This window comes from Erythrolamprus reginae, chromosome 5 (assembly GCF_031021105.1).
Source record: "Erythrolamprus reginae isolate rEryReg1 chromosome 5, rEryReg1.hap1, whole genome shotgun sequence".
Classification (NCBI taxonomy): Eukaryota; Metazoa; Chordata; class Lepidosauria; order Squamata; family Dipsadidae; genus Erythrolamprus; species Erythrolamprus reginae.
In genome coordinates, this window is record NC_091954.1 from 67,414,068 (window position 1) to 67,441,220 (window position 27,153).

The 27,153-nt window shown below is 41.6% G+C and overlaps 2 protein-coding genes across 4 annotated transcripts; one reads left to right on the forward strand and one right to left on the reverse strand.

Moving 5' to 3' along the window:
* Nucleotides 1–345: 345 nt before the first annotated feature.
* Nucleotides 346–8,071, reverse strand: EXOSC1 (exosome component 1). 2 transcript variants are annotated; one of them, XM_070752908.1, is made up of 8 exons: nucleotides 7,838–8,071; nucleotides 5,144–5,259; nucleotides 4,471–4,545; nucleotides 3,819–3,907; nucleotides 3,324–3,357; nucleotides 1,886–1,936; nucleotides 1,701–1,785; nucleotides 346–968 (listed from the first exon to the last, which is right to left on the reverse strand). In XM_070752908.1, the coding sequence occupies exons 1-8, from the start codon at nucleotides 7,863–7,865 to the stop codon at nucleotides 862–864; spliced, it is 585 nt and encodes a 194-aa protein (XP_070609009.1). In that variant the 5' UTR covers nucleotides 7,866–8,071; the 3' UTR covers nucleotides 346–861. The 2 variants fall into 2 exon arrangements, with proteins under 2 accessions (XP_070609009.1, XP_070609010.1); XM_070752909.1 differs by having other exon boundaries at nucleotides 3,324–3,354; nucleotides 7,838–7,948.
* Nucleotides 7,993–26,973, forward strand: ZDHHC16 (zinc finger DHHC-type palmitoyltransferase 16). 2 transcript variants are annotated; one of them, XM_070752906.1, is made up of 11 exons: nucleotides 7,997–8,244; nucleotides 12,109–12,361; nucleotides 14,332–14,526; nucleotides 16,520–16,611; nucleotides 20,774–20,802; nucleotides 21,720–21,853; nucleotides 21,990–22,037; nucleotides 22,514–22,599; nucleotides 23,241–23,364; nucleotides 24,599–24,669; nucleotides 26,508–26,973. In XM_070752906.1, the coding sequence occupies exons 2-11, from the start codon at nucleotides 12,125–12,127 to the stop codon at nucleotides 26,620–26,622; spliced, it is 1,131 nt and encodes a 376-aa protein (XP_070609007.1). In that variant the 5' UTR covers nucleotides 7,997–8,244; nucleotides 12,109–12,124; the 3' UTR covers nucleotides 26,623–26,973. The 2 variants fall into 2 exon arrangements, with proteins under 2 accessions (XP_070609008.1, XP_070609007.1); XM_070752907.1 differs by lacking the exon at nucleotides 21,990–22,037 and having other exon boundaries at nucleotides 7,993–8,244.
* Nucleotides 26,974–27,153: the final 180 nt, after the last annotated feature.

A 27,153-nucleotide genomic window follows, 5' to 3' on the forward strand; every position in this document is an offset into this window, starting at 1 on the left:
TAATTACTGAAGCCCGACCCAAACACAGGTGGCCTCACTTATTTTCTGTAATATGTTCTTACTTGGTCTCTTCTACGCATAATTCTGCACTTGCGTGGGTCCAAAACGTCATCATCTGAATCAATGGAAGATAAGGGAGATTGACTGCCTGGGCTGTGTGCCAAGCCCCCCTCTGCCTAGTCACTCCCACCTCCCCCTTCTTGGTCCGAGGAAACTAAACTCTGAACTGATTCTGTCGGCAATAACACAGGCCTGTGACATGTTGAATTTTCACCTGCATCCACCTCCCCATTCCCTGGTGCAGGAGCTGGGCCAGAGCCAACCACAACATACAGGAAACACATATTTTAAGTAAAAAAACGTTTTTGATGTGGGATTTTATTGGAAAAAGAAATCTAATGTTTCCATAAGCCAAAATATAGTTTTAACTTTTTTTTTATCAAGTTCCTAGTTTTTATCCCATCTTCCCTTGCGACACTGAGACAACTTGAGATTCAATAGGGCTTTCAATTAAAGTATATTTGAAGAGAAATGGATATTGATTTAGACTTACTTCCTGGGCAGGCCAGTGATTTGTAAGAGAAAAAAACAGCCTTTATGGATTGTTTTCTTGTCCTTTTGCTTTTCTAAAGCAGTTTAGCTGCTTCAATCAAAGACAGAAATCAGTAGAAAGTTTCTGACTTATAAAACAATAAAATTAGGTGACAAAATAAAATAAAAAGTTCAGATCATGATGTCCTTCACTAAAAGCTCTGCTGCATTTTTAAAATTGCTGCTGTTGTTTTTTTCAAGTTCCTCTGGTTCTCCTCGGATTAATATTTGCTGCTACCAGTCGTATAATTTTGATGTATGCATTTTTCCTTATGTCTGCAGAAATTGAGGCTGAACCCGGGCTACTTTGCGCAGTTCCTTGCCATGTGTACTGGGACACTGCATTTCACACCAGCTGATTGGCACCATCTGTAAACCTGAGATTTAAAAAATGTCAATATTTATATAGATGTATCCTCTGGGGGGGGGGGGGGGAATCATTTGCTTTTGAAAATTACCCAGCAGTTAATTTCTGATGATGTCACAACCTGCCTATCTTTAAATTCAGTGACTGGTAGTCCTTGACTTACAACAGTTCATTTAGTGACTGTTCAAAGTTACAACAGCAGTGAAAAAAGGACTTATGATCATTTTTCACACTTACAACCATTGCACCATCCCTGATTTACATTTGGATACTTGACAGTTGATTCAGATTTATGGTTGCAGCATGTTGAGTCATGTGATCTCCTTTTGCGCCTTCTGACCATGGAGAAACAAGATTCACTTAAACAACTGTGTTACTAATTTAAGAACTGCTTTGATTCATTTAACAAATATGGGGAGAATAGTCGTAAAATGGAGCAAACTCCTTTAAGAAATTTCTCACTTAACATAACTTTTGGGCTCAATTGTAGGTTGAGGACTACCTGTAATTCCAGTTCAAAACGACTTTCCCATGATGCGTAGCTTTCATCTTAACACTGAAAAACAGCTATTTAGGCAGGCAGTATTATTCTAGATTATCCCATTTAGATACAGTGACACGACATAACTGATATTTCCTACAAAATCACATCTGCAGAGAATTGAAACTGAAAAAGGTGCCAGAGTGTACATTTAAGCTATGCTTTTTTTTTGTAGTTTATTCAGAAGATAATTGTTCTTACCTGCTTCACTATGAGCCACCACTACCCCCAGCTCATTTTCAGCTGTGGTCAGCAAATAATTTGATTGTACATCCCCTAAAGAGATCTAGTCCTGCAGGTTAAGGGAAAACGTTTGAAAATTTCCACAGATAATGTAAGAAATAATCAGAACTGTAAGCATAAAGATAACAACAGAAAAAGGATACAACTTTGGCCAAAACAATATCTCCTGGACGGAAACTCTTGTAAACCTCTATCTATCAGCATATAAAATAGGAGGAAAGAGAAAGCAAATGTCAAAATGCGAAGACAATTTCAAGGGACAAATGTCTCTGGCTAATGAAGCTTGGATTAAAAAAGGTTTGAAATAATTATGACTTAAAAAAAAATTCTGAGGAAAGGATACAGGTGGTCCTCAATTAACTTCAATAATTGAGACTGCAATTTCCATCACTAAGCGATGTAAACGCAATGTCACTTGATCATATCCTTGAGCATAGTCTAAGGAAGTGTTTTTCAACCAGTGTGCCGCGAGACATGGTCAGGTGTGCCGCAAAGCTCAGCAAGAGAGAGAAAGAAAGCAAGAGAGAGAAAGAAAGCAAGAGAGAGAGAAAGAGAGGGAGGGAAGGAGGGAGAGAGAAAGAAAGCAAGAGAGAAAGAAAGCAAGAGAGAGAGAAAGAGGGAGGGAAGGAGGGAGGGAGAGAGAAAGAGCAAAAAAGAGAGGAAGAGAGAAAGAAATAGGGATGGAAAGAGAGAGGAAGGGAGAGAAAGAGGGAGAGAAATAGAGTGAAAGGGAGGAAGAGAGAGAGGGAGAGAGAGATTTTTTTGTCCAAACTTTTTTTAGCCCCCCCCCCCCATTCCCCCGCCAATGTGCCCCATGATTTTGTATATGTAAAAAATGTGCCGTAGCTCAAAAAAGGTTGAAAATCACTGGTCTAAGGCAGGGGTCTCCAACCTTGGCAACTTTAAGCAAAGCTGACTGAGGAATTCTGGGAGTTGAAGTCCACAAGTCTTAAAGTTGCCACGGTTGGAGACCCCTGTTCTATGGCATTCCCAACAATCTTCAATTATTATGCAAATTATTGTGGGTGGTTAAGCCGGGATCTCATGTGATCCAGATTTCCTGCCAGCTTCCTCAGTGACTTTGCTTAGGGGAAACCAGCAGGGATGTTTGCAAATCATGGACCATGGTCCAAAGTCCAGGCAATTGGCCAGGTGACCTGATCATGATTTTATAAGCATTGTGGGGTTGCGGGGGCTGCAACAAATGGAACTTTGAGGATTGATCATAAAGTATTGCTTGTTCAATGCCACTATAAGGTCTGCGGAGAGGGGCGGCATACAAATCTAATAAATAATAATATTAATAATAATAATAATAATAATAATAATGTCAGATGGTCGCTGAATGAGTGGTTGCTAATCATTTTTATTTTTAGTCCAGGAATCAAATTAGTACCCCAAATAGGCAACTGTATTAATTTTTGTTCCTAGCAAGTTTTAGCCACCTGAAAACTATACCAATACATGTGGAATAAAATGATCTGTATCTTCATACACATTTATGTAAAAAAAAGTAAAACAACTCCTGCTTCTCTGCCATATTTTGTTCATTTGATATAACCAAATATAAAGTCATCTGACCTTGTCTTTCTCTGTAGCTCGAATATCTTCTCTACTATAATGGAAAAGAAGATGAAATCATAATTTTGCCATTTTCCTCTCTCCCTTCTTCAATTAATCTTACAGAACAAGTGACTTTGGATCCCCTTCACATGTATCCTATTCTCTCCCTTGCTATCTTTTAGTTACAGTGGAGTTTTTTATATTTTTAGGTGCATATAGGCTTTGTAATATTTTATTGTCTAATATTGTAAACCACCTAGAGTTACCTTCCTGGTAAGGTGAGCATCAATAAATTGAATAAGTAAAATAAAATAGTGTCATTTAGAAAGAAAAAGTATAATTATATGTGAAAAGACTACAGATAATCAGCAGAGCTTTAGCATCAACAATATTTCCATTTCTCATGATCACTCAAATATCAATAATGATAATGAGATAGAATATTAACATACTGTAGTTGGCTTATTCTAATGGCACATTCATATGATGCCCACAAATAAGTTTTCTTCATACCGTATTGTTCCACGGAAAGGGGATTTTAATGGTGTAGAGCCAACATACAAAATATGCACTTTGGCAAAACGAGAATTAATACTGCAAACCTGAAGAGGAAAAGAAGAGGGAAAGCAACTTTTAGCAACAATCTGTTATCTCTTACAACTTCAGGATTGTAATTGATAATACAGTACTTCACTTCCACATGGTGCAAATAACTAAAGTAACCTCTAAACTGGGATATATAAGCCTTTTCCCTTGCTGCAACATCACAGTGGGCTAAATATTGAATGCAGGGACTAAACAATTAAAAGACATGTAAAATAAATGCAGACAGAAACACTGGCAATATGTTATGATTATAATTGGGATCTAGGTTTCACACACTCATTTTATTGTAGGGAAAATGATGTCAGATTTAACTAATTCCAGAGAAAGATTAGACAAAAGCCTAATTTGTTTCATTCATCACACTATTAGCACATCTAAGATGAGCTTCCAAAGATGAATGATCTGCAGGGGGGAAAAAAACCTTACATTTCACTTATGGGTAAATATAGCATTCTATCTATTTACTACTTACATTCTATCTATTACCTTTTATTTTCTTGACACTAATACCTGGATTAAAAATAACAATGAAATTATTACGTAGATCTGCTGAGGTTACCTTGCAGGTCACTGTGGCTCCCACATCAGGCAGCAGCTGAGATTCCACATCTCTCATCACGGAGATTACCGGGAGCTGTAGGGAGGGTGCAAAACCAGCAGGATTCAACCATGCATTGAGTACTGAGCTACCACCAAGAGATAAATTGAATCCCTTCTGGATTGCCAGTGTATGTCAAGTCATTCAAGGCACAGAATCCTTATCATTATCCCTCCCACTATCATCCACAGCACACCGCTACCTGCAGTCCTTGTTTAAGATGTTTCATAAATTATAATGGCCTTGGAAAGGGTGCTTTATAGCCAATGCAACACTTGTGGCAATTGTAAAATGTTGCATTCTCCCCTCTCCGTCATATGACTGCATTTTGCGCACTTGGCAACAGGCACAAATCTACAACTGGTTGCAGTCTCCTGTAATCATGTGACTACAATTTGCAATGTTTTTACTGGTTTCCAGCATCTTTTGCTGTTTTTGGATTCAGACTTATTACCGCATGATTTATTTAATGAACATGCAATTTGGACTTAAAATTACATGATTAGCTTAATGATTACCGTAAAAATGGTAATAAAATCAGGTCCACTGACATGGATGCACGACTTACAATTGAAATCCCAGACACAACTAAGAAGTTAAGAATTATTTCTATACAGAAATACTTGATTCTCACCATGCCATTCTCACTTTTCTTTATAAAACAACCAGCCAAAGAGGCAAAGATGGAACCATGGCGTGTGTAGGTACCATTCCCAGGGGTTCCTTCCTCTAAACTGCAGAGTCGCTCTCCTGTGAAATAGAGTACAAGTCAAAACATCTTATTTTATAACTGCCACCTCTTCTCATGTTCTAAATCACGGGTGTCAAACTTGCAGCCCACGAACCAGATATATCACGCACTGGCCACTCCCACCCGTTTTAGTGGAGGAAAAATTCATGATAGGTCACATGATGTGACGGTGCGAGTTTGACACCCGTTTTAAATACTGATATCTGATAGCCCTCACTAGAAATTACAGTGATACCTCATCTTACAAACGCCTCGTCATACAAACTTTTCGAGATACAAACCCGGGGTTTAAGATTTTTTTGCCTTACAAACTATTTTCACCTTACAAACCCACCACCGCCACTGGGATGCCCAGTCTCTGGACTTCCGTTGCCAGCGATGCACCTGTTTTTGTGCTGCTGGGATTTCCCTGAGGCTCCCCTCCATGGGAAACCCCACCTCCGGACTTCCGTTGCCAGTGAAGCGCATGCTGGGATTCCCCCGCAGCATCACACAAAAACACAGAAGTCCGGAGGTGGGGTTTCCTACGGAGGGGAACCTCAGGGGAATCCCAGCAGCGCCAAAACGGGCATGTCGGTTGGCAAAAGGGGTGAATTTTGGGCTTGCACGCATTAATCACTTTTCCATTGATTCCTATGGGAAACATTGTTTCATCTTACAAACTTTTCACCTTAAGAACCTTGTCCCGAAACCAATTAAGTTTGTAAGACCAGGTATCACTGTACTTCCTCTGTGACCCATGGATGAGTTTGTGTCAACAAAAATAGATACCATAGATAGAATAAATGAATAAAGAAAAAATAAGAACACAAGAATAAATCAACTGGATCAGACTAAGGGTTAATCCAACAGTTTGTTTCTCACTATGACTAAGGATAAATCTCTGAAGTGTTTTCAAGCAGATGGTATTGAACCTATACGCATGTTGTCCCTAATGGGGAGTAACAATTCATCTCAAGACTGGAAGCCTTTGACTGATGTCATCCATGAATTTATCTAATCTCCCCATTAAAACATACATAATTATTTTTGTCACATCCTGTAATTAATTCCACAAAATAATTTTGCACTATGCAGAAAAATGCTTTGTCAGTTCTAAAGAGTTAATATCTTCACTGAGTTATCCACTATGATTCCAAGATTAGTGTCAACTGGGATTTCTTTTGTGTGTATGTACAGTTATGGTATTTTGCCTAGAAGTGATTTAAATTGAATCACACTTGATTAGATATTCACCCATTTTAAACAGATTCTTCTGGGGATTTTCATAACTTTTAGTTTTGACTATCCTAAGTATTTTAGTATCATCTGTAAACTTCGGCAGTTCCCTTCTTATGTTTAATATTATTAGCAGTTAAACTTAAAAGCACTGGTCTTCATATAGGATCTTGGAAAATTCATTTACTGTACTTCCCTTCACAAAAAAAATCCAATTTATTTCTAATTTCTGCTTTTTATTTTTTAAATTAATTTGCAATTCTTTAGGAATAGGTCCTCTTAGTCCATGGCTGCAATATTTACTCAACAGCCATCGAAGAACTGTAAAGGTTTTCTGAAAATCCAAGTACACAATCTGCTCTGGTTGAAAGCTTCTCTGAAGCATCTATCTAAACCACTGGAGAAGCTGCTAGATTAGAGGGTGAGGACTGATAAAATGCATAATATTCTGCCTAGAACCGTGAAATTAATTTTTTTATTATTATTTTTATTTGTCAAACTTATATGGGATAGTAGTACTGTAGTAGGTATAAACGTAAGTAAAAATAGTAACAATAAAAGAGGACAATTGGACAGGGATAGTAGGCACAGTGGTGCGCTTATGAATTCCCCTTACAGACCTTTTAGAAACAGGAAGAGGTCGACTGTAGACAATCTAAGGTTAAAGTTTTTGGGCTTTGGGGAAGAAACCACAGAGTCAGGTAGTGCATTCCAGGCATTTGATTACTCTATTGCTGAAGTCATATTTTCTGCAATCGAGTTTGGTGCGGTTTACATTTAGTTTGAATCTATTACGTACTCGTGTATTGCTGCAGTTGAAGGTGAAGTAGTCATTAACAGGAAGGACATTTTGGTATATGATGTTATGAACTATAAATTATGTCCTTTGCTAGACAGGTTCGTTTGTTGTGGAAGGTAGAGGATCCCTCAACTGAACATAGGGTCAGTCTGGATCTCCTATCACAGGGGTAGGCAAAGTTCGCTCTTCTGTGACACGTGGACTTCAACTTCCAGAATTCCTGAGCTAGCATGGTTGGCTCAGGAATTCTGGGAGTTGAAGTCCACAAGTCATAGAAGAGCTAACTTTGCCTACCCCTGTCCAATCCGATCCCTGTTACATTCGTTGATATATTTTATGAACAAAACTGACGCTCAACAAATCCTACGATCACGGCCATCATCCGTGCCCTACAAACCAACTCACAGAGCCCCCAATTCAGACCAAGCGCCCTCTCCTCGCTCTGGGGCTGAAATAAATGCAAGACGTTTTACCTACGTGGCTCTCCGGAGCTGAGCCCAGGCAACCAGCGCTCAACCCAGGAGCGGCTCCCACCCCGCCCTCTCCCGGCAGTCACCCACCGGGAACACAGTAGCGCACAGGAGCCATGCCGGGCGACGGAAAGGACTTCGAGTTCGGCCGCCTCTTCCCCCGCGGGCGGCTGGAATTTCCATTGGGCGATTCCACGGTCACGTGACTTCCTCCGAGCAGGCGTCCTCCTCCCGGAACGGCAGCCGCACGACGGAACCTCGGAGGTTGCAGGCAGAGCAACCGTAACTAGGGGGCGGGCGGAAAAGAACGGTCCTTCGAAGCGCATGGCACGACGGGAACTGTAGTTTCATTTCGCTCGGCCAATGTGTAGTCGCGCATGTGCGAATGAGGATAAGGAGGAAAAAGAGGAAAAAAATGATGCCGGGAAGGCTGCAATGGTTGAGGAAGGGTCTATAGAGCGGGGTTAGTGGAACCCCTTCCAAAATGGCAGCTCCAGGTAAGCGGGAAAGAGTTGGAAGGAGGAGACCGATTTTTACAGGGATGTCTATTGGTAAACGTCTTTGGGTGTCCCCCTCCCCCGGCTGGCGCCTCCAGAAGTTCCTGCATTGCTGTTTAGGGCTCAGCCTGCTTGCTGGAGTCTCCGGTCGTCCCCGGGTGTGCTGAGCGTTGATGTTGCTTGTTGCCGCGAAACGAAGCTGGGATGGAGTCTCCTTCGCTGGCCGAAGAATTGCCTTAGCCGCCTCTTTGAAATGCATGTGGGGGGAAAAACCTATTTAGGGTGCTTTGTTTTCTCGCCTCTTAAAAGAAAATTAGATGCTTTTATTTTTATTTTTCCAAAGCCTTGGCCTTCTCCAAAGATGCTGATGAATGGATGCCACATTTCCTTTCCTTTCTCCTTCCCTATCTGCGATTTTTATTGCCAAAGTCATATGTGTTTCTCAACCTTGGCAACTTGAAGATACAGTATTTGGACTTCAACTCCCAGAATTCCCCAGCCAGCGAATGCTGGCTGGGGAATTCTGGGAGTTGAAGTCCAGATATCTTCAAGTTGCCAAGGTTGGGAAACACTGGCCTGAGCAGCTGAGCTTTGCACAGAGGAGGAGTTACAACCCTGAGCACACTTATGAAGTATTATTTACAACCTTTAGAAAGCGGTCCATTGGCTCTGCTCTGCGTGGCAGGTTCCCCTTATCTCCTGGGTGTCTTGATGTAAATTTGGTTGGCAAAAAAAAAAAAACAATGATGGGAGGACCAAATACTTAAGTGTGTTAGTAAACCTTCAGTATGTGCTTACATTTTTTTTTCTGTAGCCCTACTCATGCTTAATGAATGAATGTAAGCATTTTGTCCTGCAAGAATGACCAGGGTCTTCTGATCTTCCCTATAAGTATCCTACCCCAAGAAAACTATGGGGAATTGAGATTATTCTTTTGTGAATGTTATACAGCGATTTGACAACATTGCTTTTGGGTGCATAATTTTTTTGGACAACAAGAACTGTGCTGCAATATTACAGTTCCTACTACAGCTGCCAAATGAAGTGGATTCAGGTAATTCGTGACCTGCCATGAAATATTTTTCTGGGAAAAACTGATATCCCTGCTTAACCTGCACGGACATATTACAAAGGTTGAGCATCCTTTTAATACTTCCAGGAGGGCATTCTTGTATTTACAATCAGTAGTGGAAGGCCAGAGAATTTGAGGCAATGAAGGAATGCAAGCAGACGGATTTAGATTTTTCAGGGTAGTAGATCTTTATTGTTGACGGAATACATAGAACATAGAATTAGAAGAATTTTTGATTGGCCAAGTGTAATTGGACACACAAGAAATTTGTCTTGGTGCATATGCTCTCAGTGTACATAAAATAAAATATAGATGTGTCAAGAATCATGTGGTACAACACTTAATGATTGTCAGAGGGGTCAAATAAGCAATGAAGAAACAATCAATATTAATAAAAATCTTAGGATACAAGCAACAAGTTATATACAGTCCTAAGTGGGAGGAAAAGGATGATAGGAATGATGAGAAAAACTAGTAGAAATAGAAGTGCAGACTTAGTAAATAGTTTGACAGTGTTGAGGGAATTATTTGTTTAGTAGCGTGATGGCATTCGGGGAAAAAACTGTTCTTGTATCTAGTTGTCTTGGTGTGCAGTGCTTTGTAGCGACGTTTTGAGGGTAGCTACAGAACACTGCACACCAAGACAACTACAAGCAGACTGATTTAGATTTTTCAGGATAGTAGATCTTTATTGTTTAAGAATTTTCAGGTTGATTTTGCAACGTTTCCCACAAATTGATTTGTTTGGTTTCTTCTAAAACTTAGCAGGAAATTACACTCCTGCACTTGGTGAATTATCATCAAACTTCAGAATGAGGTTCCTCCATACCAAATAAAAAAATCCACTCCATATGCAGGGATAAAATTAAGAATAAACAATATGCTTTCTATAGCAGAACTCTTATTTGAAGTAAGAACTGGGAGGAGAGAGAGATATTAAGATTTTGTTGGCATAAAACCAGTAACAGTTGCTGCAGTTTTAGACAGAAACACATAGGTCTAATTTTACATTGGCTAAAATTTAATTTGATCTGCCATAGCATCACCTTACCAGGGTGCTTTTGGCTCCTATAGAGGACTTCCCAGAGTCATTCTCACTTAATATTAATTGGCCAAGATCAGTTTTCTCCAGAGCTGAACCAGCTCAAGTTCCTCCTTGTTTTTTGATTAGCAGCTTCTTGATGCTGGAGTTCTACAAACAGGTAAAAGTCATATTTTAAAACATTTGGCCTTCCTTGCTGGCCATAGACTAGTCTTAGTGGGATGATTGGCTCAAGTGAGGCAGAGATGCCAAGAAAGAGATTAGTTTTGAGAGGGATTAGTGATTATGAAATACATTAGTATTTAGAAAAGATAGAGATAAAAGCATGAACGAGGAATGAAAGCAATGGTTTTTTAGAAAAAAACATCTCACTACATTATTTCTCCTTAAATCTAAACGTGTTCTATATAGTGTATCCTATTCAAGAGTATTGGGCTAAGTTCTAGTTATTCCTTAGCAGTTTAAATGATGTTCGGGTTGGCTAGAGATTATGGAGAACGGATGTCCAATATCTCAGAGAGGTGCCTAATCCTGGATTACAATTCCAGTTTCATCAGCTCTAATATCCTCACCATTTGATATATTTTTGGCTTCCACCGAGTGAGTGCTTTTTCTCCCTTTACTACAGTTCTCTGCAGTTATGCAAGGGAAAAAGAAACTCCAACATAATCATAAAATATATGCTCTTCAGGCAATTGTAGAGCCACGTTCTGAGCACCGCCTGCATTCTGAATACTATATGTATGTGATCACATAAGGTATAGAAGCATGGAAACATAGAAGACTGACAGCAGAAAAAGACCTCATGATCCATCTAGTCTGCCCTTATACTATTTTCTGTATTTTATCTTAGGATGGATATATGTTTATCCCAGGCATGTTTAAATTCAGTTACTGTGGATTTATCAACCACGTCTGCTGGAAGTTTGTTCCAAGGATCTACTACTCTTTCAGTAAAATAATATTTTCTCATGTTGCTTTTGATCTTTCCCCCAACTAACTTCAGATTGTGTCCCCTTGTTCTTGTGTTCACTTTCCTATTAAAGACACTTCCCTCCTGGACCTTAATTAACCCTTTAACATATTTAAATGTTTCGATCATGTCCCCCCTTTCTCTTCTGTCCTCCAGACTATACAGATTGAGTTCATTAAGTCTTTCCTGATATGCTTTATGCTTAAGACCTTCCACCATTCTTGTAGCCCGTCTTTGGACCCGTTCAATTTTGTCAATATCTTTTTGTAGGTGAGGTCTCCAGAACTGAACACAGTATTCCAAATGTGGTCTCACCAGCACTCTATATAGCGGGACCATAATCTCCCTCTTCCTGCTTGCTATACCTCTAGCTATGCAGCCAAGCATCCTACTTGCTTTCCCTACCGCCTGACTGCACTGTTCACCCATTTTGAGAAATCACTACCCCTAAATCCTTCTCTTCTGAAGTATCTTGCTGTTCAGCCTAGGAAAGTAATCAGAAGCATCAACAAAGTCACAACTTTGATTACTGTGTTACTATCAACAATTGTATTATGGAAGAGTACATAATTCTTCAATTCATGCTGCACTGGAGGCATCCCAGCAAGTGATTCCCCAGCCACAGTGCTAACCACGGCTGCAAAGATTTCTTCACCTACTCGCAGTGAGCCATTACTTAAAAGATGACGATGGAGCACTGCTCTGAATGTCTGGTGCAAACGTTTTCCTCGCCCACCCCTGTCAAATACTTCCTGACACTTCCTCCGTCCTTCCCAGGTTCTGAGCTGCAGGGATGAGGAGTCGCCGGCGGACGTACTCTGCTGTCATGCGTCTCTTCCTGAAGTGTTTGCGGATAGGTCAGCGGCGCCGGTTCTGGCTGACCCAGCAAGTGGAACAACTCTGGCTATATGGACACCTCTGTTTGCGGTCTCTGTTTTACAACTCTTTTGCTGATGGCGACACAGCTCTCGATGCCCTCTTTGAGCCTATATACTGGCTGGTAGATCATGTCACTCGCTGGTTTGGAGTGGTGAGTACTTAGAAAAACAAAACAAAATTGGGAGCTTAAGGAGAGATATTTTCTGTATTAATAAAGTTACAAGTCCAGTTTTTAAGCTACATAAAGTACATACAGGGGGTGGACAAAAAAATGGAAACACTTGACTTTTGGGGATCATAATGTTTGAACGTGTTCAAATAAATCAAAACTTGACATATTTTATTGTTTTTTGTTTTTAATTCTGTTATTTGATATGTTTTTTTAAACTACCTTTTCTTTAACAGAAATTTAAGGAAATTGATTATAACCTTCTAGAAATGCCAGACCTCTCAGACTTTCAAAGAGGCCAAATTGTTGGTGCTCGAATGGCAGGCGCTAGTGTAACAGAAAGTGACCGAATGTTTGGCGTTTCAAGAGGTCATGTCTCAAAAAGTAATGACTGCTTTTGAAAGAGAAGGGAAAACGCCCTCAGCCAAGCACAGGTCTGGTCAAAAGTCGAAGTTGTCTGAGAGAGACTGTCGGACTCTAAAGCGAATTGTTAGAGCGGATCGCAGGACCACAGCTCCTAAAATCACTGCAGAGCTCAATGGCCACGTACAGAACCCAGTTTCCACAAAAACTATCTGGATTCCAAATCTGGATTTTCAAGAGGTTTCCATTTCTTTGTCCACCCCCTGTAGATCAGTGATGGCGAACCTTTTTTTTCCTTGGGTGCCGAAAGAGTATGGGTATGTGCTATCACGCATGCACGAGTGCCCACACCCATAACTCAATGCCTGGGTAAGGCGGAAACAACTTCCTCTGCTCCATGGAGACCCTCTGGAGGCTGGAAATGGTCTGTTTCCCAACTTCTGGTGGGCCCAGTAGGCTCCTGTTTTGCCCTCCCCAAGGCTCCAAAGGGTTCCCTGGAGACAGAGGAAGGTAAAAACATCCTCCCCCGTCTCCCCCAGAGGCTCTCTGGAAGCCAAAAACACCCTCCCAGCCCCTCTGTGTGAACCCAAAATCAGCTGGTCAGCACACACATTATTATTATTATTATTAATTATTATTATTAGATTTGTATGCCGCCCCTCTCCGAAGACTCGGGCGGCTCACAACAATAAAAATAATATTATAGCAAAACAAATCTAATATTAAAAGAAGTATATAAAACCCTATCATATATTTAAAAACCAAACAGCACATTCATACCAAACATGAAACAAAATATAAAGAAGCCTGAGGGGAAAAGTGTCTCATCTCCCCCATGCCTGGTGGTATAAGTGAGTCTTGAGTAATTTACATGCACGTTGGAGCTGAGCTAGGGCACTGCTTGCATGCCAGCAGATATGGCTCCGCGTGCCACCTGTGGCACCCGTGCCATAGGTTCGCCATCACTGACAGATATTTCAAATTGCTAAGTAAAGCCACATGATTAAAAAAAGAACTGAAGTTACAGGAGGACATGGCATTAGGACTTCACAGAATTTGTTAACTACAGTGTTCCCTCGAGTTTCGCGGCGGATGCATTCCGAGACCGCCGCGAAAGTCGAATTTCCGCGAAGTAGAGATGCGGAAGTAAATACACCATTTTTGGCTATGGACAGTATCACAAGCCATCCCTTAACACTTTAAACCCCTAAATTACCATTTCCCATTCCCTTAACAACCATTTACTCACCATTATTACTGGTACTCACCATTGAATAAGACACTTAGTGATCCTGATATTTATAAACATAATTATTTATTAACAATAATTATTTTTTTGTTATTTATTGGCGAAAAATATTAGTTTGGCAATGATGTATGACATCATCGGGCGGGAAAAACCGTGGTATAGAAAAAAAACTGCAAAGCATTTTAATTAATTTTTTTTGAACCCGCGAAAATCGAGGGAACACTGTATTATCTCTTTTGGTTTAATAAGGGAATATATCCACCACGCATTCTTTCCCTTCCAAAGGGCTGACTTGGAATATAGTGTCTTGCTAGCTCAAATTCCTTTATCCCTTTAACAGGTGTTTGTGGCTTTGGTGATAATATTGACCACTTCTGTGGTGGGCATAGTATACATTTGCCTCCTTCCAGTGATTCTCCAGACCTATCCCATTCTCTGGATCTTCTGGCATATAATCTATGGCCATTGGAACCTGGTCATGATTGTTTTTCATTACTACATGGCTATCACTACTCAGCCTGGTTATCCACCCCAGGTAGGACTGAGGCTTTAATATTTATATTTGGGCTTCTTTTAGTGTTTAATATTTCTTTAGATTCATAAGCTGGGCTGGTCAGCATGGTTTCTACCCTTTTTTCTGCCTACCTAGTGTTCTGTTGGGCTCTCTTGGAAGACGTCTTCCAAAAATTCACAGGTACAAATTTCAGACACGCACACGTTTGAAAATTCCAAACAGTGTTCTTTATAATGAAAAGTCACTTAACCTAAGCCCTCTTTTGGTATAGCAAAGAGCACTCGTCTTCAAACAAACTGGTAATTTATACACGTCCCTTATCAGTTCTGTGATACTTAGCTTGCAGCTGTGAGGCAATTCACAGTCCTTCTTCTTTCACAAAGTGAAACACACTTTGCTCTGGTTTAGTTTCCAAGCGGGGGGAAATCAGCACACAAAAGGTCAAAGTCAGTAAAGCAGTCAGGAAACACAACGATCAGATAATCCTCCACAATGGCCAAACCCACAGGCTGCTATTTATAGCAGCCTCGCTAATTACCACAGCCCCACCCAACCACAGGTGGCCTCATTTTCTTTGATAATAATCTCTCAGTTGTTGCTGCCTATGCATCGCTCTCCGCATGCGTGGCTGTATCATTAACTCTTGTTCTGAATCCAAGGAGGAGCTAGATAATTGATCTCCTTCTGAGCTGTCTGCCACACTCTCCTCCTCCCTATCACTCATGTCTTCTTGGTCAGAGGAGCCTTCATCAGCAGATTCCACCGGGGCGGGGGGGGCAAAACAGGCCTGCAGCATGTGGATGTCTCCCCCTCATCCACAGTCCTTGGGGCAGGAGCTGGGCCAGAGCTAACCACAACACCTAGGTTCACACAACTTACTGAACTATCTTCCGGCCAACCACATGTAAGCCTTATATGTTCTGCAAACCATTTGGTTATCATATTTTTCAGAGTATAAGATGAACCTTCCACCCCACCCCCAAAAGAGGCTGAAAATTTGGGTGCATCTTATATGCGAAGCTTTTTTCCCCAGCCCTTATGAAGTGATAATGATCTTCCGGGCTCTTCCCAACTTGCAGGCTTGTTTTCATTGATATTCTCTCTGAAAAAGTTTTTTTTTCAACCCTAATGAGGTGCTAACAATCTTCCTGGCTTGCAGGCTTGTTTTCATTTCTACTCCTTCCGAAGAAGATTTTTTTCCAGCCCTAACCAGGAAATAAAATAATATGCTGAAGCTGATCAGACTAAGGATATTAGACAAACAGAATAGAATAGGTAGAATTCTTTATTGGCCAAGTGTGATTGGACACACAAGGAATTTGTCTTTAATGAATATCTGGTAGGTAGATTTTTTTTCTGCTGTTGTCCCCCCAGGCCCCCCCCCAAGGTGTGTCTTATACTCCAAAAAGTATGGTAATTTCTGCTTCAGTGTGTTGTGTAAATCCAGAACATTGAGCTCAGTTAACTAAGGATAAAATATGTTGTAAAAACCTGATCATTTTACTCTGAAATGTCATGGGCCAAAACCAGCTGTAGTTTTGAACAACAACACCTACACACACAGAGAGAGAGAGAGAGAGAGAGAGAGAGAGAACGAGAGAGAGAAAGAGTGTGTGTGAGAGAGAGAAAGAAAACAAGAGAGGGAAAGTGAGAAAAAGAGAGAGAGAGAAAGAGGGGGAGAGATAGAGAAAGAAAGAGAAAGAAAAGAGAGAGAAATGAGAGAGGAAGGAAGAGAGTCAGAGAGAGGAAGAAAGCAAGATAGAGAAAGAGAGAGAAAGAAAGAAAGAGAGAGAGAGGAAGAAAGCAAGATAGAGAGAGAGAGAGAGAGAGAGAGTATGCCAAGGTTCAAAAGCACTGGTCCAGAGATCTTCTGATCATTATCTTTGGTAAGAATGAAAAGGACGAAAAGGCAACATCTTTGCTACTCAGCAATACTTACAATTAATTGTAGCCAAAAGTCAGAGAAGCAATGATACACCAGTGCTCACAAGCTGCTACTTTCCCCTTCCTACAGCACCCAAAGAATGATCTTGCTGCTGTGTCAATATGCAAGAAATGTATTGCCCCCAAACCTGCCCGGACCCACCATTGTAGCATCTGCAACAGGTGAGCCACCATTGTGTCAAACCTGCATTTAATTTCTTTCATTCTTCCCGGCCATCTGTGCTTTTTTTTTTTTTTTTTTTGGGGGGGGGGTCATCCTTGTTATATGAGAACCTTTGAAAACCATTACTCTTGGCCCCTTTTGTTGCAAGGCATACAGTGACCCCCATGTGAGGTTCTGCAAGTTTCATTTCTTGCGGATTCCTCTCAAATTATAAAAATTATTAATTAGGTTTGTTTCTGCAAATCTGCGAATTTGAAATATTAGGCGAGGAGAAGTTCTTGAGAATCTTGTTAGTCTTCATTCTGATTGCTGGTTTTCTTTCAGTACGTTCCTGCTTGTTATATTTGAAACCAACTGCTCAAATAGTTGATTTAGAATAGAATAGAATAGAATAGAATAGAATAGAATTTTTATTGGCCAAGTGTGATTGGACACACAAGGAATTTGTCTTGGTGCATATGCTCTCAGCGTACATAAAATAAAATATACATTTGTCAAGAATCATGTGGTACAACACTTAATGATTGTCATAGGGGTCAAATAAGCAATGAAGAAGCAATATCAATAAAAATCTTAGGATATAAGCAACAAGTTACAGTCAAACAGTCAACATGGGAGGAAATGGGCGATAGGAATGATGAGAAAAACTAGTAGAATAGAAGTGCAGATTTAGTAGAAAGTCTGACAGTGTTGAGGGAATTATTTGTTTAGTAGAGTGATGGCATTCAGAAATAAACTGTTCTTGTGTCTAGTTGTCTTGGTGTGCAGTGCTCTGTAGCGACGTTTTGAGGGTAGGAGTTGAAACAATTTGTGTCCAGGATGTGAGGGGTCAGTAAATATTTTCCCCGCCCTCTTTTTGACTCGTGCAGTATACAGGTCCTCAATGGAAGGCAGGTTGGCAGCAATTGTTTTTTCTGCAGTTCTGATTCTCCTCTGAAGTCTGTGTCGATCCTGTTGGGTTGCAGCACCAAACCAGACAGTTATAGAGGTGCAGAATAATAGGTCAGAATAATAATAATAGGTCAGAACCAATGCATGTATTTTATGGTGCAAAGCTTCTCTGAGGTAGAAATGAAGTGTTAAATGGTGGTATTTTTTAATCTCATAATTGCCTCAATAGTAAGGCTGACTGGCTTAAACTGTGGGCTTTTGTTCTTTTGTGCATGAGTGCAAGTCTAATTTTAGAAGAGAGTATTTGTAGCTCAGGGTTGAATTGTGGAGTCCTGAGTACTCACTGAGATTGGCTGTTTTCTTGCAGACGTTTCATTCACATTTGGAATACTGTGTACAGTTCTGGAGACCTCACCTACAAAAAGCTATTGACAAAATTGAACGGGTCCAAAGATGGGCTACAAGAATGGTGGAAGGTCTTAAGCATAAAACGTATCAGGAAAGACTTAATGAACTCAATCTGTATAGTCTGGAGGACAGAAGGAAAAGGGGGGACATGATCGAAACATTTAAATATATTAAAGGGTTAAATAAGGTCCAGGAGGGAAGTGTTTTTTAATAGGAAAGTGAACACAAGAACAAGGGGACACAATCTGAAGTTATTTGGGGGAAAGATCAAAAGCAACATGAGAAAATATTATTTTACTGAAAGAGTAGTAGATCCTTGGAACAAACTTCCAGCAGACGTGGTAGATAAATCCACAGTAACTGAATTTAAACATGCCTGGGATAAACATATATCCATCGTAAGATAAAATACAGGAAATAGTATAAGGGCAGACTAGATGGACCATGAGGTCTTTTTCTGCCCTCAGTCTTCTATGTTTCTATGTTTCTATTATCTAGCTAGGTAACATCAGCAGCAGAGTCTAATGTTCCCTATATTGTGTTTCAGCCGCATTATAAAAATTTTGGATAATTTTTTTCCAAAGTGAAATTTGCACCGACACATAAAGCAGGGTTGTTTGTAAGAAAAGAATAAAATGACACAAGTCTGATAGGTTCTTATGTATTGATCTTGTATAAGTTCTGTTACCGCTGGGATTACAAATAGATACTAGCTATAAATCTAAATCTACTTTTCTTCCTTTTGGTGAATTGGAATTGTTTGCACTCTTCAACAGTTAAAAAATATTTAAATATTTAATAATATTAATATTTAATATTTAAATATTTAATTTCACCACCTGTCCTAAAACAATAAAGATTAAATATATGCTTTTGGTTTTTTAGAAATGAAAGTTAGCCTTTTCAAACTGCTTAAGACTGTACATTTTATTTGTGATTATGCATCTGTAGAGTGCATACAGTCTTATCTTTGGGCACAGAAACCTAACATTAGCTTCTGCAATATTAATAGTAATAATTATGAAGTAATCAATACAATCAATACATACTTTGTTATTAATCATAATATGCCAGCTGTACTGATTTCCAGTTTGCTTCTGGGTGCAATGTAAGGTGCTGGTTGTTACTATAAAACCCACATGGCATAGAGCTGGGTTACTTGAACAACTAGCTGTATTCTACCACTGCTGTCTGGTTAGTTTTGTCCTGCAGTTGGTGTGTTCCTAGTTTCTTTGAGATCATTTCTCAGGACCTGAGAAAGATGACTTTTCTATACCAGCAACTGCACTCTGGAAGAGATTTGGATGACCTCAATTCTGCTTTTAGAAGAGCCATGAATATTTGGTTCTTTACCCAGTCAGAATGAGACCTCTGACCATCACACTTGCAATTTTTAAAATCTTTCTTAAATTGTCTTGATTTTAATAATAATAATAATAATTTATTGGATTTGTATGCCGCCCCTCTCCGCAGACTCAGGGCGGCTAACAATAATAATAAACAAAACATGTACAATCCAATAATAAAAAACAACTAAACCCCTATTATAAAACCAAACATACACACAAACATACCATGCATAACTTGTAATGGCCTAGGGGGAAGAGCTATCTCAACTCCCCCATGCCTGGCGGTATAAATGAGTCTTGATTAGTTTACGAAAGACAGGGAGGGTGGGGGCAGTTCTAATATCTGGGGGGAGTTGGTTCCAGAGGGCTGGGGCCGCCACAGAGAAGGCTCTTCCCCTGGGGCCCGCCAAACGACATTGTTTAGTCGACGGGACCCGGAGAAGGCCAACTCTGTGGGACCTAATCGGTCGCTGGGATTCGTGCAGTAGCAGGCAGTTCCGGAGGTAATCTGGTCCATTGCCATGTAGGGCTTTAAAGGTCATGACCAACACTTTGAATTGTGACCGGAAACTGATCGGCAGCCAATGCAAGCCACGGAGTGTTGAAGAAACGTGGGTGAATCTTGGAAACCCCACGATGGCTCTCGCGGCTGCGTTCTGCACGATCTGAACTTTCCGAACACTTTTCAGAGGTAGCCCCATGTAGAGAGCGTTGCAGTAATCGAACCTCGAGGTGATGAGGGCATTTTATTATAATTTCCTTGATTGACACGGGCCAATCAAAGTTATTGCAAGTTGGGTAGCTTAATGAATTATTATTCCCAAGACTGGGAAATAATATTCATGATCCATTAAGTCTCTACTAAAGCAGTGTTTTTCAACCAGTGTGCCATGGCACACTAGTGTGCCGCGAGACATGGTCAGGTGTGCCACGAAGCTCAGAGAGAAAGAAAGCAAGAGAGAGAGAAAGAAAGAAAGCAAGAGAGAGAAAGAGTGAGAGAGAAAGAGAACAAGAGAGAGAGAAAGCAAGAGAGGGAGAAAGAGAACAAGAGAAAGAGAGAGAGAAAGAGAGAGAAAGAGAGAGAGAAAGAAAGAGAGGGAGGGAAGGAGAGAGAGAGACATAGAGGGAGGGAGAGAGAAAGAGAGCAAAAAAGAGAGGAAGGAAGGAAGAGAAAGAAAGAGGGATGGAGAGAGAGAGAAAGAAAGAGGAAGGACAGGAGAGAAAGGAGGGAGAAAGAAATAGAGCGAAGGGGAGGAAGAGATAATTTTTTTGTCCAAACTTTTTTTAAACACCCCCCCCCCCCCGCTCAATGTGCCCCAGGGTTTCGTAAATATAAAAAATGTGTCGCGGCTCAAAAAAGGTTGAAAATCACTGTACTAAAGGGTAGTATGTAACTCAGCCTCTGGTTTATTTTGTTTTTCACCTCTATAGTCGCACTGTTTCTTTGTTAATAGTTACGCTGCATATCAACAACCCTTCTGTGATTAAAATTAATGTTGTTTCCTTCCCACAGGTGTGTGTTGAAGATGGACCATCACTGCCGTATCCTTTTGCTGACCTGTAATAGGACTGAGGGGAAAGGATCAGGCTCAACTGAATTGTTTGTTGAAGAAATCTGAGTGATTCTGTCCCCATAAACAGAATGGAATCTCCTGAGAACAATTGTCCAAAGCAAGTCGATTTATGACATGCATGAGGGAAAAAAGTTTTGACGCCTTCTCTTTTTAACACAAGTGGTCCACTTGAAGGTCCAAAAGAATGCTGTGGGAATTAGGTGTGAGCAGCACTTGTAGGCTGGGCTGTTGTAAGTGGGAAAAGGTTGGCTTTTATTTATTTTATTTATTTATTAGATTTGTATGCCGCCCCTCTCCGTAGACTCGGAGCGGCTCACAACAATAACAAGAACAATGTAAGAACAAAACTAATAATTTAAAAAACACTAAAAACCCCATTATTAAAAGCAAACAAACACACAAACATTCCATGTATAAACTGTATAGGCCCGGGGGAAATGTGTCAGTTCCTCCATGCCTGACGGCAGAGATGGGTCTTAAAAACTTTACGAAAGGCAAGGAGGGTGGGGGCAGTTCTCATCTCCGGGGGGAGCTGGTTCCAGAGGGTTGGGGCCACCACAGAGAAGGCTCTTCTCCTGGGTCCCACCAAACGACATTGTTTAGTCAACGGGACCCGGAGAAGGCCAACTCTGTGGGACCTTACCAGTCGCTGGGATTCGTGCGACACAAGGCGGTCCCGGAGGTATTCTGGTCCAATGCCATGAAGGGCTTTACAGGTCATAACCAACACTTTGAATTGTGCCCGGAAATTGATCGGCAACCAATGCAGACTGCGGAGTGTTGGTGTAACATGGGCATACCTTGGGAAGCCCATGATTGCTCTCGCAGCTGCATTCTGCACGGCTTTCTCCCTGGAGTGTAAAGATCTTTAACCTGAAGAGACAGCATGGCTGAACAACTGTGTGGGACACTACAACCATCGCTATTTCTACTCCTTCATGCTTTTCATGACCATGGGCTGCATCTACAGCAGTGTCAGTGGCTGGGACATGTTCTGGGAAGCTTATGCTGCCATTGAGGTGAGCGCAGGAGGCCGACTTGTTTTCTTTAGGGGAAAGGCCTTGAACCTTGCAGAGGCGCTGCCCTACGCAGCAGGGGTGAATATAGGCCAAGAATTAAATGTGGGTAACTGGTGGCCTTTTTTCCATCCGATAGAAAATGAAACTACTTGACAAGGAGAAACTGCACGTGACAGCCAATCAGGTGCGGTACCTGCTCATCAGCTGTTCAAGTCAAAGACAGGACAGGGCATATAATGGGACTTTACCGTTTTAGCTCCATTCTGGTCCTACAGAAGTGATTGTCCCAACAATTCACTTTTAATGTCCTGGGCAGACACTCCTTCCATTCTTCCTCGCAAGGGAGCTATGGAACACCATTCAACTGGCATTTGCCCCTATTCGTGGAGGGAATATTTCCCAAACCAGATGTTTTGTCTGCTTTTAAAAGACAAATGCTAACGGGGAATTAAAGGAAAACGTGTCCTGGGTCCCAGTGCTCTGCCCATCTCTCCCATGACCATTGTCTTTGTCTTAAAAACGTACCAGGCTTGCTTGTTGTGCTTCCCATTTCATTTGTTCGTCCTAGAAAATCCCTTGGCAGCTTCTGGCTTGGGCCATTGCTTTTATCTTCCCTCCATTCTTACTTCCAATTGTGGCAACATCTGCTCTTACTTGCAGACTTACTCTCAGACACCACCACCCACCTTTTCCTTCCGCCAGAGAGCTTTCCACAAGAGCATAGTGTACGCCTGGGTCCTCTGCAGGTAACTGATCCTACTTTTTTGGTGGAAAGTGTTGGGAGGGGAAAAAGCTACTACAAGAAACTTGCAGAATGCTCAATCTTGGGAGTATCCGAGTTTGCATGGTGCCCCACCACTCATTTTTACAAGTACAGTAGTACCTCTAGATACGAGTTTAATTCGTTCCAGTACGGAGCTCGTATGTCGATCAACTCGTATCTGGAACAAATGGCTTTAGACTTTGTTTATCCCCGCCGAGATAATCAGAAGCAAGGATTCTTGCGCCACCTAGTGGAAGCTCGGCTCGTATCCCGAATTTGAGCTCGGGTGTCGAACAGAAATTTCACTCCTGTCGTGGCTCGTAACTTGGAATACTTGCATGTGGAGCAGCTCGTATCTAGAGGCATAGTTCCCTCTAAGCTGAGCAGTGAGCAATCGCTCACTTAAAAATCATCATCAACTCAGAGTTTTCCAAACCTGCCCAGAAGCCGAGAGGGAAATTTTATTATTATTTCTGTGTCGCCCAGTCCCGAAGGAACTGCCGCTCAGACACTATACTTTTCCGCCCACCCCAAAAAAAATTTAGAGAGAACACTGTCTAGAGGTACTACTGTATTCCTCTCCGAAGTGTTTGACATCCTTGTTTTTTGAACTCTTTTTCTCAGTTCAGTAGCCTTAGCATTGGGTGCCCTCATGCTCTGGCACTCCGCCCTTATCACTCGTGGCGAGACCAGCATCGAACGACACATCAACCGCAAAGAAAAAAAGAGGCTACAGAAGAAGAAAAAGGTAAGGGAAAAGGCTAAATTTCCAACAGGGAGAAAGAAAAAAGGGGGCAGACCCACTCAGCTGCTGACCCAAAAAAGTTTTTTCTAGCATGTGTCTTAAAACTTACAAATCTTTTAGATTTGTCTGTTTAACTTTTCTATCTTTTAGGAACATGGCATTTTTTACACTGCAGTTCATCATGGCATTGGATTTTATACTGCCTTATTTGGGTTATTTTAACACATTTAAAATGCTTTCTTTCTTTCTTTCTTTCTTTCTTTCTTTCTTTCTTTCTTTCTTTCTTTCTTTCTTTCTTTCTTTCTTTCTTTCTTTCTTTCTTTCTTTCTTGATTTGTATGCCGCCCCTCCATAGACTCGGGACGGCTCACAGCAATAATAAAGACAATGTAAAAACAAATCTAATAATTTAAAAAACACTAAAAAACCCATTATTAAAAGCAAACATACACACAAACATACCATGTACAAACTGTATAGGCCCGGGGAAGATGTCTCAGTTCCCCCATGCCTGATGGCAGAGGTGGGTTTTAAGAAATTTACGAAAGGCAAGGAGGGTGGGGGCAGTTCTAATTTCCGGGGGGAGCTGGTTCCAGAGGGTCGGGGCCGCCACAGAGAAGGCTCTTCCCCTGGGTCCCGCTACACAACATTGTTTAGTCGACGGGACCCGGAGAAGGTCAACTCTGTGGGACCTAACCGGTCGCAGAAGGCGGTCCCGGAGATATTCTGGTCCGATGCCATGAAGGGCTTTATAGGTCGTAACCAACACTTTGAATTGTGACTGGAAACTGATCGGCATTATATGCATTATCATCATCTAGTAAAGGGTTTAACTAATTTTTTCCTAAGTTAATTTTTTCTGTATTTTTGATGGTATCTCCTATAAGGTCTGTGTATCCCAGATAAACTATAGGCCTTTCTTTACTAGCAATTTAGAATGTATCAATTAAAGCTAAGATAAAGGAAATTTTGAGGACAAAAAAAGTACTTTCAAGAGCATTTTCTTTTACCATAGTTGACACTTCTAGCATAAAAATTCAATGGCAGTTACCATGAGCTTTCTTTACTGTACATTTTAAAGATGCTTTGTATGCATTTTGTTATTAAATATCTGAAGTCCTTGTCAATCACACGGAAATACATACACCCCTTTCCTCCTCTATAGAGGAAGAATACTTACGGTAATTAGAATCAAAATAACTGAATTGCATTTCATTCCCATTTTCTCTTGGTTCTAGATATTTCGGAATCCATACAGCTTTGGTCCACTGGGCAACTGGAAAGTTTTCCTGGGTGTCGAAAGGCAGAGGTAATAGATGTGCACGTACTACATATATTATAATCACTGGAATTACGTAGACTCATAATATACCGTATTTTTCGCTCTATAAGACGCACCTGCTGATAAGACGCACCTAGTTTTTAGAAGAGGAAAATAGAAAAAAAAATATTTTGAGCCAAAAAGTAGGCTAAAATATTTATTACAATAACACTGCCCTAGGGGAATTGGGAAAATATACAAACAAGCCCCCCTCTCTCTTTCTTTCTATCTCTCCCTCTTTCTCTCTACCTTTCTCTTTCTTTCTCTCTCTCCCTTTCTCTGTCCCTCTCTTTCTTTCTCTCTGTCCCTCTTTCTTTCTCTCTGTCCCTCTCTTTCTTTCTCTCTGTCCCTCTCTTTCTTTCTCTCTGTCCCTCTCTTTCTTTCTCTCTGTCCCTCTTTCTTTCTCTCTGTCCCTCTCTTTCTTTCTCTCTGTCCCTCTTTCTTTCTCTCTCTTATCTCTCCTTCTCTCACTCACTCTCTTTGTATCTCTCTCTTTCTCTCTCTCCTTCTCTATCTCTCCCTCTTTCTCTCTCCCCCTTTCTATCTCTCCTCTTCCTTTCTCTCTCTTCCTTTCTCCCTTATTTTTTCTGTTTTTCTGCTGTGGGCGGTTTAGGGCCCCTCAAACCCCGACGACCTCGCCCCCGGATCCTGGCCGGGACAGGGCAGCTTCCTCTGACAGGCGCCGCGCGGGGCCGAGGGGGCTCAGCAGGAGGCGCAGCGGTGGGCGGAGAGAGGGAAGGGGGGGCAGCGGCGGGCGACCCTCCCCACCTCCTGCAAACGCGGCGGGCGGCGGGGGGAGAGCGAAGAGCCGGCTCCGGCGGGTGCGGGGCTTGGCTGGCTGGCGGGGGGAGCGCCGCTGGTGGTGCGAAGGGAGACCCTCCTCCGGGAGGGAGGGGGCCAGGCAGCAGCTAGCCAGCCGAGTTCGCAGCCAAACTTTGCACAGGCGGCGGCCGGCTGCGAGCGACTGGCTGAGACCTCCCCGCCTCCTGAAGCGATTCCCATAGCCTTCCCAAAGGCTCGGAACCTCCAACGCTCCTCCGGTGCCGCTCCGCCTCCTAAACCTGCGGGGTGGAGGCGTCCCCCGGCCCAGCACTTCCGGAGGCTGAAAAGCGCGGCTCTCTTCGGGGTTGGGAAGAGGAGAGGCGGCGACAGAGGCGGCGGTCTCCAGATGAGTATATCGCCGCCCCCCTCTGCTCCAGCGCCTCCCCCCCCCTCCCTGCCTGCATCTTCGCTCCATAAGACGTGGCTGATTTTTCATCCTACTTTGGGAGGAAAAAAACTGCGTCTTATGGAGCGAAAAATACGGTAGTCATATTCCAAGTACCTGGCAATTAGAAAATGCGAATGAAAGCAAAATTAAAACAGACTTCCATCTCTTATTGCACTACAGGTAGGTCTTGATTTACAACCACAATTGGGACCAAACTTTTGGTCAAAGGTCAAGGTGCCACATTACCAGACTTAATTTTATGATGTTTTATGATGATCAAGCAATTTGCCACATTCCTTAAGCAAACCATGTGGTCATTAAATGTGAACCCATTTTATCTACTGGGTGTTTTTTTGCTGGAAAATGGGAAAAAGTTGCTAACAATCACACGATATGGGATGCTGCAACCCAGTATAAATGTGAGCCAGTTGCCAAGCAACCAAAATGTGATCATGTGACTGCAGGGGTGGGATGGCAACCCTAACTTTCAAGAATGGGTCATAAGTACAGTAACTTTTGAAATGTATTATAAACTTCAAACAGTCATTAAGCGACCAGTTATAAGTTGAGGAATACTTGCACACATTTCTTACTGGAGCCTTGTTCTTTTTCTCAGACACTGGATCACTCGAGTCCTACTACCTTCCCCACATCCCCCTTATGGATCTGGCTTGAGTTGGGAAACTCCTCCTTATGTTACTCAACAGAAGACGCCTCTTTTGGCAATTTGAATTGAAGTACAAAGCGCCCCAGCTGGTGGAAGACTTGAAACCACGGACTTCTTTCATGGGGAAGCATAACCGAAGACATGGTCTCTAACTAAACTGGCAGGCTAACATCACAGTGGCATATCTGCAATGAACAGAAGACTGGAGAACTTTCAGCTGCAGTCTGGGATCTACTGCCTGTGTCTGTTTTGTTTTGCACATAGCCCAATGGGACCGGAGCAAAGTATTGTCAGTTCTGAGAAGGGGAAAACAATTCTTTCTCCAACTCAAGGAAGTTACCTGGCATATTAGGTCTTGTTGCTCCTTCTCTACGGACAGATTTTTTTTACCATAAAAATAAATACATACAAACAATCATCTGTGAGAAAATTTGAATACAAACTGTTGACTCATAGTTAACAGGAGTAGACTATTTTTTTAAAAAATAGTAATTTTTTTACTTTTAATACTGATTTCTGATTCAATGGTTATTTCAAGCAACAAGCATTGAAGATATTAAGCAACATGTCTATTGCCAATTTCCACCCAGGCTAT

Coding starts and splice junctions, on each gene's coding strand:
- EXOSC1 (XM_070752908.1), bottom strand. CDS start 7,865: ATGGCTCCTGTGCGCTACTGTGTTCCCG. Junction 5,260..7,837: donor TGTGCGCTACTGTGTTCCCG/GTGGGTGACTGC, acceptor TCTATTTCACAG/GAGAGCGACTCTGCAGTTTA. Junction 3,908..4,470: donor GAGCCACAGTGACCTGCAAG/GTAACCTCAGCA, acceptor TTTCCTCTTCAG/GTTTGCAGTATTAATTCTCG.
- ZDHHC16 (XM_070752906.1), top strand. CDS start 12,125: ATGAGGAGTCGCCGGCGGACGTACTCTGCTGTCATGCGTCTCTTCCTG. Junction 16,612..20,773: donor CATTGTAGCATCTGCAACAG/GTGAGCCACCAT, acceptor TCCTTCCCACAG/GTGTGTGTTGAAGATGGACC. Junction 24,670..26,507: donor CTGGGTGTCGAAAGGCAGAG/GTAATAGATGTG, acceptor TCTTTTTCTCAG/ACACTGGATCACTCGAGTCC.